The sequence below is a fragment of the Lepidochelys kempii genome, chromosome 3 (genome assembly GCF_965140265.1).
Source record: "Lepidochelys kempii isolate rLepKem1 chromosome 3, rLepKem1.hap2, whole genome shotgun sequence".
NCBI lineage: Eukaryota > Metazoa > Chordata > Testudines > Cheloniidae > Lepidochelys > Lepidochelys kempii.
Genome location: NC_133258.1, coordinates 47,920,205 through 47,933,245, shown reverse-complemented (window position 1 = coordinate 47,933,245; position 13,041 = coordinate 47,920,205). Strand labels below are relative to the sequence as shown.

At 41.0% G+C, this 13,041-nt stretch overlaps 1 protein-coding gene across 3 annotated transcripts in view; it reads right to left on the bottom strand.

Moving 5' to 3' along the window:
- The window catches only part of ZNF451 (zinc finger protein 451), a 69,067-nt gene that overhangs the window by 43,025 nt on the left and 13,001 nt on the right, over positions 1 to 13,041 (bottom strand). Inside the window, exons 3-4 of one of the 3 annotated variants that reach the window (XM_073336299.1) lie at positions 10,292 to 10,375; positions 3,416 to 3,541 (exon numbers count right to left, since the gene is read on the bottom strand). In XM_073336299.1, coding sequence (XP_073192400.1) covers positions 3,416 to 3,541; positions 10,292 to 10,375 — 210 coding nt within the window. Of the gene's footprint in view, positions 1 to 40; positions 2,680 to 3,415; positions 3,542 to 3,738; positions 3,930 to 10,291; positions 10,376 to 13,041 lie in introns of those variants that run through there. The other 2 variants (XM_073336301.1, XM_073336300.1) reach the window with 2 other exon arrangements.

Here is a 13,041-nt window from a genome sequence, read left to right as displayed (position 1 = left end):
TATGTAGTTGTAATGCATAAATCAGTTATTGAAAACATACCAAGCAGTAGTATGGTGCACGTAATAGGCTACTTGTTAAGGTAGCTCTTGTATCCCACACGCCACACCAGGACCACGTGTTGGACCCAGATGATGTTCCTTCTTTTTAAAGAAATATATTACTTGGTCGCTTCCTTATAAGCGCTCTTGGACTTGTAAAGAAAGTATATGCCTGTACCATGAGCACCTTGGATACTGTGCAGTATCTTCTGAAGGGTGGAGGTTCTTCTGGTTGATTTTGTTTGAGTATTATCAACAAATGCTTCTTTTCATGGGAAGCCTGGAAATGTTGGCTTCCAAACTTGTAGATAATTTTCAAAGACATTTCAATAGCTTTGAAAAAACTCACATTAGTCTCACCATAAAAAGTTCAAGTATTCCCATTATACAATTCAGCAAATTCCATGCTGGCTGACAAATGTTGGAAAATGGCAAGGATTAGCAAGAACCAAGCAATGTCCATTCTGCCTGTCATTCTCTTGTAACTATTAAAACTCCATATCCTTCCCCTCCACTACTTCTGTGATTCACTGCTTCCCGTTAGTGATGAATGAGGAGAGAAGCTGTGCAGCAGAATGAGACATTTCTTACCTCATCATTTTCTGCTAGCATGCTCTGACCTCATTCAACCTACCCTTGTAGTCTGGGAAATGACCAGAATATAATTGAACAAACTGAATTTTTTTCTAAAGATGACATGGACACACAATTGCCTAAAGGCTAATTAATATAGCGTATCACTTTGTTGTCTTAACGCTAAGAATTGGTTGCTTGAGAGTTAGTACAGCTTTGAAGAACTCCAGTGTTGCTGGAGGCTCTAGAACTAGAGACCCACTTATCAGCTCAGGCAGAATGGACACTGGCCTACATAAAACAAGAGCTTTTTAAGGAATATTGTGGGAACCAGCCCATTAGCACCTTTCTACCAAAGGACGTCTCTGCAGAGAAATAGAAACAAACGAATTGCTATGCTGGCTTTGGAAGTGAGCATCAAGACACCTCAGCAATCTCAGCTGCTAATTCTCTAATGTTTCCCAGAACAGTTCTTTGCCTGTAAATTTAGATGCACAAGGTATCTACTTACGATGACTGATTGGTATTCATGGGTGTGATTCCTTGTAGACACAGAGTTCTGAGCCACTGCTCTTGTCTCAGATCAGTTTGACCAGGACAGAACTTGAGACATCTCACTTCAAGCAAGGATCAGACCCCTCCATGAAGAGGCATTTATTTGCCATATAATAGGCTCTCTTTAATGAAGTACAGGAAAAACTTTTGGACTGAATGGCTATAGCTGCGGCTTTGAAATTGCTGTGCAGTGTGTCTATATTTTCATGGTTCCTGGGATCTTTTGGAAGCAAGTCCTCTTCTGAAGGTGTGACTGTATTTCAATGGTGGAGCTACTGCTTCACTAATCTTAGGCTCCCAAAATTTATCAAATTTCATTTTTTTAAATGCAACATTTTAATTTAACAATAGTTTTAACCAGAAGATCTCATTTAGATTGAATGAGATCACCAAAAGAGGAGTCTATGGGAAACCAAGTATCCAATAAAATTTGAAGGGGAATATATTTTATTAATATTAATGAGTTCCTTGTAAGCCACAGGCCTCCTGTCCTGGAAAAGTCCTACACTTTTTGTTTTTGTGGGTTTGTGTGTTAGGGTTGGGATTTTTGTTGGGGTGGGTTTTTTTTTTTGGTCAGGAGAGTGCATAAGGTACAGCCGAACCTCAGAATTATAAACACCTCAGGAGTGGAGACTGTTCGTAACTGAACAATATGTTATGGTTGTTCTTTCAAAAATTTACAATGGAACATTGACTTCATGTAACTTTGAAACTTTATGAGACAGAAGAAAAATGTGCTGAACAGTATTTGCTTTTATTCTTTTGGGTCACTGCTGCGTGATTGCCTACTTCTGGTTACAAATGAGGTGTGTGGTTGACTGGTCAGTTCATAACTCTAGTGTTCGTAACTCTGAGGTTCTACTGTATTTCTCCTGGATGTTTACAGGAGGAGGTAACAAGCTGGTCTGGGGACCACTCAACCAAGGAGGGGTGCTGGGACAAATACCTCAATTGTGAGAATAGTCTGCTAGATAGCCCCAGGAGCCTGAAAGAGTACATTTCTTCTCCTCCAGGTTGGCATGTAAATATATTAGGAGTGACCTAATAGCACGTGGGGCTTCACTCTATAAAGCAGGAGCCATTTTGAACACCGGAAGGGATTTTTCACCTCCCTGTGATCCCATGATAGTGCAACTGCATGGGAAATGGAATTTCCATGTGCCTCTTCCCTGGTCATAGACTGCCTGAAGTATTCCTTAGGCTTTCACGTGGAGGTAGCGCATAGAGAAGGGAAGGGTTGGAGAGAGACCCCCTTTCAGATTCTGAGCTCTTTTCCCTGGCACAGTGAGGGGCCACAGGGAGGTACAATTCTGATTATACTGCAGCCTGGTGCAGGGCATCATAGGAGGAACAGAAAGAGCTGGGCAGGAACTGGATTTTCTGTTTTGCAGGAAATTCCACAATTTAATTTTTTCCCCTCATTCTGCAACAAAATAAAAAATTTAAAATTTTTTCATGAAATAAAATTGTTTGTTGATTGAAACATTTTTTTTGATAAAATAGAAAACATTTTGTTCCGATTTTTACTTTAAAATGTAAAAATTTGAGATGAAGTGCCATTTCAAGGTAGAAAATTGATACATTACATTACAAAAAAGTTCCACAACAGAATGTTTCAACTTTACAGGAAAGCTCCATTGCATTTTTTTGCCTAAATGAAGTTTTGCTGAAGTCAACTAATTTCTGTGAAACAGTTCACTTTTGACAAATCAGCATTTTCTAACCAGCTCCAGTGACAGGCTTATCTCCATGTACAGACAAGCTTCAAGGTCAGGCAGGGGGTGGTGTGCCTGCTACAAAGCACTGTCAGGGAGCCTCTGTGAGGAGAAAAGCCCCAGCAAACACTCCCTCAGGGTGGGATGGCAAAGAAGAATTTAAACCTTGATTTTATTCCACTCTCTCATTAACAATACAAATTGCTGCCTTACTTTTGTCTTTTTTGGGACCTGAAGTCTCTGGAGTTTGTCAGACTGTGAGGGGTTCTCCTCTGTGGGAATCCCCAGATTCCTGATCCAACTTCCCACAGTGGAGTCGTGGCTTTAAGAGAGAACCAAATCCCAATGTGCCTTTTCAACTCAAAGCCCTGACAGAACAAAGACTGGTGGCTTTCTGAAGTAGGCCAACGATATGTCAATTTAAAATATACTTTTAAGTCTCTTTAAAATATTTAATAGATAAAAATGGAACACACACTTGGGGCTCAAACTGTGCAGCAAATGTCTCTATTCAAACAAAATATCCACTGTACCTTGAAAGCTTTGTTTTTCTCTTCTTTTTGTTGTTTCTCTACCTCCACGTGGCGTGCTAGGCGATCTAGGGTTGAAGCAACCCTTTCCTTCTGATAGTCAATGTGGTCTTTACGCTTTACATTTCTCTACAATTAAAAAGCAAGCTTTTATTTTGTAACCTCTAGACAGTAAAAAGCTATAAGTGCAGTCACGCAGAGGTGGTATCCAGGCACAAGACGTAATTCAGTGCAGACACACCAATTTAAGTTTCTATGAGATACCTTGTGACTGGTCTTATCAACTTAGGAGCACCTGTAATGTCTGTAAAAGAAAGAGAGTTTACCCGAAATTAGTATTGGTGATGCTTGCCCTCCCCTAAACTGGCCAGAGGACTGGAAAAGACAGTAGTTTCCAACCGGTGGCAATTTTAGCTTGAGAGAACTGTTGCCAACACCCCAGTAGAACGAAGTCAACCAGAAACAGAAGTTCAGACGTGATACAGTGAAGAGGCAACAGGTTCTCTTGCTTCTCCTTAAGAGGTCAATTACTTCATCTTTTTACTTCATTATACTGGTAAAAAAACAAAAAAACAAACAAACTAACAACAAAGACTAAAGCAAATCAGAAGCTTGAAGTAAATGCTTCCCATTTCAAGAAGGTGAAAATCATCCACAGAAGAAGCGAGTAGGATACTTTTGCCTTCAGCTCAACAGTAAGAGGAATTGTAAGTGATTTTAGAGAGCTAGTTTAAACATTACTTGTCCAAAACCAAGATAATATCTATATGTTTTATGGAGTGTTGTAATCATTTTGGTCCCAAGATTTCAGAGACACAACGTGGATGAGGTAATATCTTTTTTTGGTTGGTCCAAAACTCTCTGGACCCCACCTACTAATAAAAACTTCAGAGAAGACTCCATGCCACTATTCACAGAGGAATTTAAGGGTATCATCAAATCCTTCTCCAAACAACTTCAGGAGAAACTCTACAACCTCACCCCTCTCCGCCCCCAATGAACCCGCCCCAAGGATCTTTCTACATGCTTCCCAAGATACCCAAACAAGGGAACCCAGGAAGACCCACCATATCTGATCATGGCAGTCACACTGTAGGAACATCAGGACTCTCAAAAACCATCCTCAAACCACTCACCACACAAAAGGCCAGTTTCCTTCAGGACACAACCGACTTCCTCCAGAAAAGCCGTAACATTAACAACCTCCTTCAAAAAAACCACCCTTACACCATGGATGTCACCTCCCTATACACCAATATCTCTCTCTGTAATGGCATTGCTGACTGCCTCAAATACCTACAAGACAATGGACCACACTCCTATATCCACCCCAAACATCGCCATTTTATCCTAACCCTAACACTTTGTCTAAACCCTGGGAACAGCCATGGGTACTAAAGGATGGCTCCAGGAAGAATTTCTGGAAATATGCACCACTAAACCAATGATATGACAGATATATCAATGAGATGTCCATCCTCTGGAGAGCTGACCTAAACTCCCTCATATATTTTTATCACCCCCACACCAGCATCAACTTCCTGAATACCATGTTCAGCTTCAACAATGGAACCCTACAGACTATATACAAGAAGCCCACGTGTAAGTGGGGGATTTGTTCCACTACAGTAGGGGAATTTCTCTATTCGCACAGTACCACAGCTAACTGAGTGACCAAAAGATCTGAGTCTCTGCCCCAATTAACTTTATCCTGGTACCCGCCCACCTTGACTTTCCCTCTCAGTCCCTGTGTGAGCAGGACTCGCACCACACAGGGAGGGCTGGCCTAGGAGTCCCTGGCTGTTTACCTCAGTCTCTCCATGGGCAACTCTAAGCAGGGATGAGGATGCCCCTACTCACTTGTTACCCTTTTAACCCATAATCAGTGTGTGACACATGGCCAGAAAGGGTTAAGCAACTTGCAGACGAATTGACCCAGATTCAACCTTTAAAGACATGTTAGAAAAGTATGTGAATAGTAATTAGGGCCATTCCACGTTAAATAGGTGAGAGCTTTAAAATGTAAACTTGCATTGTTAAAGAATTTTAAGAAGATAGTAATTGTAGTCGTCTATGTTTACCTACATCTTTTTAAAATTTAACAATGTAACCAAACAATTCCTGTCTAGGGCTGTACTCTGTTAATTCAGAGATCAAAAGGAAATATTAACATTTAGATGAAACTTGGGTGAAATAATGTCATTGTCTGTATGTCTCTTTAAAGTTTGTGTTAAAAGGTCTATAAACCGCTTAATTGATAATTACCTTGTGTTAATCCATGTAGTTAATTACCAGTGATGTTTAGGAAACCGGAGGTTACTTCAAAAGCTTTCACCGAGGACTCTGTATTGCCCGGGAACTGTATCAAGGACTCTTGGGACCCGATCCTTTCATCTCAAATCTGTATATGCTTCATCGGGGGAGCATGAGTTGCAAAATCGAGGTCTCCAACTTCACTTGGATCACTCTGGTATTGGACATTCGACTAAACCTATGGACTAATTAAGGTTGCCAACCCTCCAGGATTGTCATGTGATGAAATCTCCAGGAATTTGTCCAACCAAAGTTGGAAACCCTAAAACTAATTCTAAGAACTCTTTGCGACTCCAAAGCTCAGCATCACTACTATGAAACTGATCTCAGAACTGTACTTATGTCTGGATGTATAATGATCTTTGAACCAATATTCTCCCTCTTTTTAAATAAATTTTAGTTTAATTAAAAATTGGCTGTAAGGATGTATTTGGGTAAAATCTGAATTATTCATAAACCTGGGAGGTAGTGTGTCTAATCCTTTGGGATTGGTAGAGCTTTTCATATGATGAACAAGATTTTCAATAATCTCCATCATATTTGACTTGGCTGTCTGGGTGGGTGCCTGAGGCTGTGGTTGCTTTAAGGCAGCTGTGTTTTGGCTTCTGTGTAACCAGTAAGATATTGTAGAAGCTGTTTTGTCGCTGGCTTGAATTTAAGTATTAAAATAACCACCAGTTTTGAGGGATTGTCTGTCCCATTCTTTGCAGTTTGCCCTAATTGAGCATTCCCTCCCACCCCCCAGGACTCTGGTCACACACTGCAGTTCACTTAAACATATATACAATTTATTTACACCAAAAACTCTCTCTCTGGGGATTAAAGAGCACGTCACAGCATAAGCACTGCAAGGAAATGGCTTGGGTAAGGTTCAATGCAGCAGTCCCTAAAGTGCAATAGACTTTACATGAACAACAAATTTTCAAGTCTGGTGTCCTCTTCCTGGACCTGGATGTGCTGTTGTGATGCTGTTGGCGTGGCACTCACCCAGGATGGGTTTGGGCTCTGCAAAAGAACCTCTTCTCCACCTTTGGTTCTGGCCACATTCCCCTATGGGTCTGGTGCTTATGCTCTCTCAACAAATTTTGGGAAAGGGCCTGTCTCCTCCTCATCTCCGCCCCTCCACTACACAAGTACACACAAACCTGCCACAAGAGTGAGAGACTCAACCCAGCACTATCACTCCAATGCTGCTTCATCTTCAGTTACTGCTCTGGTTCCCTGGCTCTGGGCTGCTCCTCTGGCTGTTGTACCCTCCCTGGTTCTGTTCTGGGCTGCAGCTCTGGCTCTGGCCTGCTATGCTCTCCTTGGCTCTGTCTTACTCTGTCCTGGCAGCCCCAGCTCACACAGAGGACAGGCCCTGGGCTCTTGACTCCCTGATTGGCTTGCCTACCCTCTCCATCCAGCTGACTTGGAGTGCTGGCCTCTCTCCACCGGTCCTGGCCTGGGGACCTGTCAGTCTCAAGATCCTGATTCCTCTTTGACCCTTCTCCTAGCTCCTGGTATTGGGAGAGGAGCAACCAAAAAGCCCCACTAACTTTCAGTAAGGGGCCAAAAGCTCCCTTCCACATGGATCACCATACTTACCTGCACAGATCCAGTAACCACCCTATGCACACCAAGAAATTTGTTGTCTACAGCCAGGCACTCAAGATACCACAAAATAGGCTCCAAGCAGAAAGTCTGGGATATACATCTTGACATACTCGAAACCGCCATTACCAAACAAGGACACTCCACCAGAGGAGTAGACTGTATCATGGAATGGGCTACCCAGATATCCTGAGAGAACCTACTTCAATACAGAAAAAAAATCCCACCAACTGCAAACCACCAGTTGTCACCAATCACCTCACAATGGAACCCATATAGGGTATCATCTAATATATACAACTCCTACTTGATGGGGTCCACACACTGAAAAAACCTTCCCAACTGCCCTCTTCTGACTTTCAAACAACCTTGCCAATGTCATCAGCAGAAGCAAGTTCCCCACAGACCAGAACATACCAACTCAAAGCAGCACCAGACCATGTCAGACCAACAGATGCAAAACTTGCAGATGTATCTCCACCATTAGGTGGATCAACACCCCGCAAAACACACCTTTCAATGTCCCTGGGTCCTACACATGCCTAGCACAACATGTGGTGTACCTTATCCAGAGCATCAGATGCCCAAACAATAACTATGTGGGTGAAACAAGACAATCACTATGCTCTAAAATGCACTCTCACAGAAAAACGATAAGACAAAAATACCCTGTCACCCATGAGCAAGCACTTTTCACACAAGGATCACTCTGTATCTGACCTCTGAGTCCTCATCACAAAAGGAAACCTACACACCTTCAAAAGATGAGTCTGGGAGCTGAAATTCATAACTTTGTTAGATACTAAAAACCATGGACTGAACAGACACTCATTACGACAAGCCATGATCCACTAACTGTCCTTTGTCATGTGATTGCAAAGGTGTTAGTTGCCCACTTCATCCTGAATAGTCTCTTGCAACCTATGTTAACTCCTTATGCTTAATTGTAGGTTCCACCTTGTATTTAGCTATAACACTCTGAGTACCTTTCCCAGATCTGAAGAAGAGTTCTGTGTAGCTCAAATGCTTGTGTCTTTCACCAGCAGAAGTTGGTCTAATAAAAGGTTATTACCTCACCCACCATGTCTATCCTATGATATGTTTTAGTCTGTGTATTTTGGGAGTGCAGCACTGAAACATCAATAGGAGTAAAACTGAGGATAAAAAGCTATTCCCATTCAAAAAAATCAAGCAGAAGAACATTCTACCCCCTGCCCATAAACATTTTCCAAAAGTGTAATGTACTAAATTGCAAACTTAAGTGCTGAAACTGAAATGTATTAACAAAGATTAATGACAATATAACTTTAGAATCTGTTACAGTACAACCATTTTGCTTTCCCCTAGTAATATTTTTATTTACACAAACAACAAACAAGCTGTAAATTTGCCATGTGCAAAGTCTTTTATGGATGTAGACTTCACAACATTTCATTCTCTTTATAGCATGTTACTTAAACGCCTTGCCTAAAATACAGTCAAATGAGATTCACAGTATATTACAGTTCTACAAACTACTTCACCTAAATATGTCAATCTGAGCCAGAAGCTACAGCGTATTTAGCATTTTTGGAGATGCTTCAGCTATTCATGCTGCTTGTGCTAATGGACTAGCCCTTCTGTCTCTCACACATACCATCTACTCAGTTTCTACAGAGTTGTAGATGGAGATTTCAGTAATTCAGGGTACGTCTACACTACAACTGGTCGGGTGCCATTGTAGAACTGTAGTGTAGATGATTGCTACACGAACAGAAAGACTTTTTCCATTTATGCAGTTAATCCACGTTTCTGAGATGTGGCAGTTAGGTTGATGGAAGAATTTCTCCATTGACCTAGCCACACTGAGGATTAAGTCATCCTAACTACAGTGCTCAGGGCATGAAATTTTTCACAGCCCTAAGCAACATAGCTAGCTTGATCTAATTTTTAAGTATAGATGAGGCCTTGCTTTGCTCCTTGACTAAGCACTAAAAAAGGAGATCAAAGCTAATCAACCATGTCCTCCCCACAGAGAGTAGGTGCCCCAACTCACCTGTCAAGCTTAATATGAATTGAAGGAAAACAATTTCCACGTTAGAGAGACCATCTCTACACTAAGACATGGTAAAAAAACATCGCTTTTCAGCAAAGCCTTTTCTTGTACTTTTTCTAAACTTCCCTTTCTTTTATTAGTGATCACACTAACACACTTTTGCAAACAAAAGGTTCATCCTTATAATCAATTTTTACTTCCTGTTCAGTTTGTTAAAAGTCATACTTCAGGATTTGAGAAAATATTCCCATATAAGGAATTGATGCTGCAAAAACTGGACTGTGGACCAGTTGAATAAATCAAGAAATTAGGTATAGAAAGATGGGATTTATTCCATTTTGCACATAAGTATCTTGGAACAGTAGTAATGATGGCAAAGGAAATTTAGATAAAACACAAAAAAAAATTTTTTTCTGCTTGTTTTTAAACTAGCAAATTATATTAAAAAATCCAAATAAGCAGCACCTCTTTTTAAAGAAAATATCAGCAACCATGGGGGAAGGATGATCAGGTTGCTTTACAATGGGGTTCTATAAATGAGTTACAGAAGACACAGTATTTTTATTTGCACAGCACCAGCGTACCAGGCCTAAAACCAGTTGGGAGAAAATAGTGCAGTCTGGTCTATGGAGTAAAAACATTTTCATACAGGGAATGACCATATATTAGCACAAGCTACTAAAATTAATGTGATTCACAATACTCCTGCAGTTAGCTGAGTGAAATGACATCCCCAAGATTAGTATTTATTAACTAGACAAAAGACACCTGTGACTGCAAATCACCTTACATGTTTTTACTTTGGTTTATACGCAAACACTGAGTCTAAAACTATTAAAATTCTACATAAAGAAAAATACAAAATCAGTTCTGAGTTTGTTTTGGAAGAATCATTTCAACTGATAATGCCCAAGAATGAAATATTATAACATACTCACATGAACATTGGAGCTGCTGCTAGGTTCTTCATCATCACTACTGACAAGGTCAATGCAGTCAAGCACAGGTCTTGAAGGCCCTTCCTAAAAGTGGTTTAAAAAAACATTGTTGTTTTTCTTGAAGTAAAATTTATATAGACTAATATATTGGATCCAGTATATCACATATATGCATACACTGGCCAGTCATTTCATGGCGTGTTCACAAATGCCATTAATGGGCTTCTCAAGCACATGCTGTAATATAATCTTTTTACTTAGCACCCAGAAGCCTGCAATTGGTCTTGGTCTTCCTCTTCTCCATTGCTTCTTCTGTATATAAAAGTCAAATGGTGTAATCAACTTGAAATTGTTCATTTTATTAATCACTCTTCTATTTGTCCCCTCACCACCTCACTTTCTATTACATTCCTTTTTATTGGTTTTTAGTTTACCATGTTCACATGCTTTAAGGAATACCATGTCAGTGAAACAAACATCCCTCCCTGTTTCTCCAACTGCACTTAGGCATCAGTCTATTATCAAGAGATGGAATGCTAGATCTCACTATACAAAGTGAAAAGGAGTACTTGTGGCACCTTAGAGACTAACCAATTTATTTGAGCATGAGCTTTCGTGAGCTACAGCTCACTTCAACGGATGCATACCGTGGAAACTGCAGTACACATTATATACACACAGAGACCATGAAACAATACCCCCTACCACCCCACTGTCCTGCTGGTAATAGCTTATCTAAAGTGATCATCAAGTTGGGCCATTTCCAGCACAAATCCAGGTTTTCTCACCCTCCGCCCCCTCCCCGCCCCTCACACAAACTCACTTTCCTGCTGGTAATAGTCCATCCAAAGTGACCACTCTCTTCACAATGTGTATGATAATCAAGGTGGGTCATTTCCAGCACAAATCCAGGTTCTCTCACTCCCTCACCCCCCTCCAAAAACCACACACACAAACTCAATCTCCTGCTGGTAATAGCTTATCCAAAGTGACCACTCTCCCTACAATGTGCATGATAATCAAGGTGGGCCATTTCCTTAATTTAGGCTTAAATAGAGACTGGGAGTGGCTAAGTCATTATGCAAGGTAGCCTATTTCCCCTTGCTTTTTCCTACCCTCCCCCCCCCGCCAGACGTTCTGGTTAAACTTGGATTTAAACTTGGAGAGTGGTCAGTTTGGATGAGCTATTGCCAGCAGGAGAGTGAGTTTATGTGTGTGTGTGTGTTCCCGGAGGGGGGGGGGGAGGGGGTGAGAAAGCCTGGATCTGTGCTGGAAATGACCCACCTTGATTACCATGCACATTGTAGGGAGAGTGGTCACTTTGGATGAGCTATTACCAGCAGGAGAGTGAGTTTGTGTGAGGGGCGGGGAGGGGGCGGAGGGTGAGAAAACCTGGATTTGTGCTGGAAATGGCAAAATTGGGGATTGGTCCTGCTTTGAGCAGGGGGTTGGACTAGATGACCTCCTGAGGTCCCTTCCAATCCTGATATTCTATGATTCTATGATCACTTTAGATAAGCTATTACCAGCAGGACAGTGGGGTGGGAGGGGGTATTGTTTCATGGTCTCTGTGTGTATATAATGTCTACTGCAGTTTCCACGGTATGCATCCGATGAAGTGAGCTGTAGCTCACGAAAGCTCATGCTCAAATAAATTGGTTAGTCTCTAATGTGCTACAAGTACTCCTTTTCTTTTTGCAAAGACAGACTAACACGGCTGTTACTCTGAAAACTATACAAAGTGATACTCAGCCCACAAAACAAAGACTTCTATCAGAAAAGTTAAGAGTTCAACACTCAGAGAACAAAGCATTACCACAGATTAAACACGTAACACAGGAAATAGTACTGTATCACACAGTTGCCCTGCAACAGTTTTTTCAGAAGTCTCCCATAACCATCTTCTGGAAGTGATATACTTCTTACATAATAAGCACTATATAATTTTTTCTGTCTACATGACCTGTACCCTGACATATGTTTATGTACACAAAAAGCATTACATAAGCCAATGAATAGAAAAAGTTTTCTTCATTTGTTTTATTAAATCTTTATCAGATGTACGAAGGAATTGGATGAGACACCAGTATGTTATTACAGTCAAAAGTGAGGATTCTGGAAAGAATGCCACTTGCCGATTGCCCACCATGGTAAATCTCTATCCCACAAAGAAAACTGACATGCCACTTGTGGCACCTTAGAGACTAACAAATTTATTTGAGCATAAGCTTTCATGAGCTACAGCTCACTTCATCGGATGCATGAACGCATCCGATGAAGTGAGCTGTAGCTCATGAAAGCTTATGCTCAAATAAATTTGTTAGTCTCTAAGGTGCCACTAGTACTCCTTTTCTTTTTGTGAACACAGACTAACATGGCTGCTACTCTGAAACCTGACATGCCACTGTGAGTCTGCACAATGTCAGCGTAACACAAACCAGCACAGAGATGCAGACTGCCAAGGAATGATACAAGTGAACTATCAAAGGGGACAGGAACAAAATTCCAAAGTACAATGCGGGAACAGCAATCAGTATCTTAAATAAAGGGAGTACGTCATTGTTTGAAAAAAAAGGTCATCCAAAGTTAAGTCTCGAGCTCCAGGTCTTCCTTGTGACAAAACATTCATAGATTTTAAGGTAAAAGGACCATTATGATCATGTAGTCTGACCTTCTGAACAACAGACATACATACTGTGGTCTACAGTATCCCATATTGTTAGAATCATGCCAGAATAGGATAAGTAAAC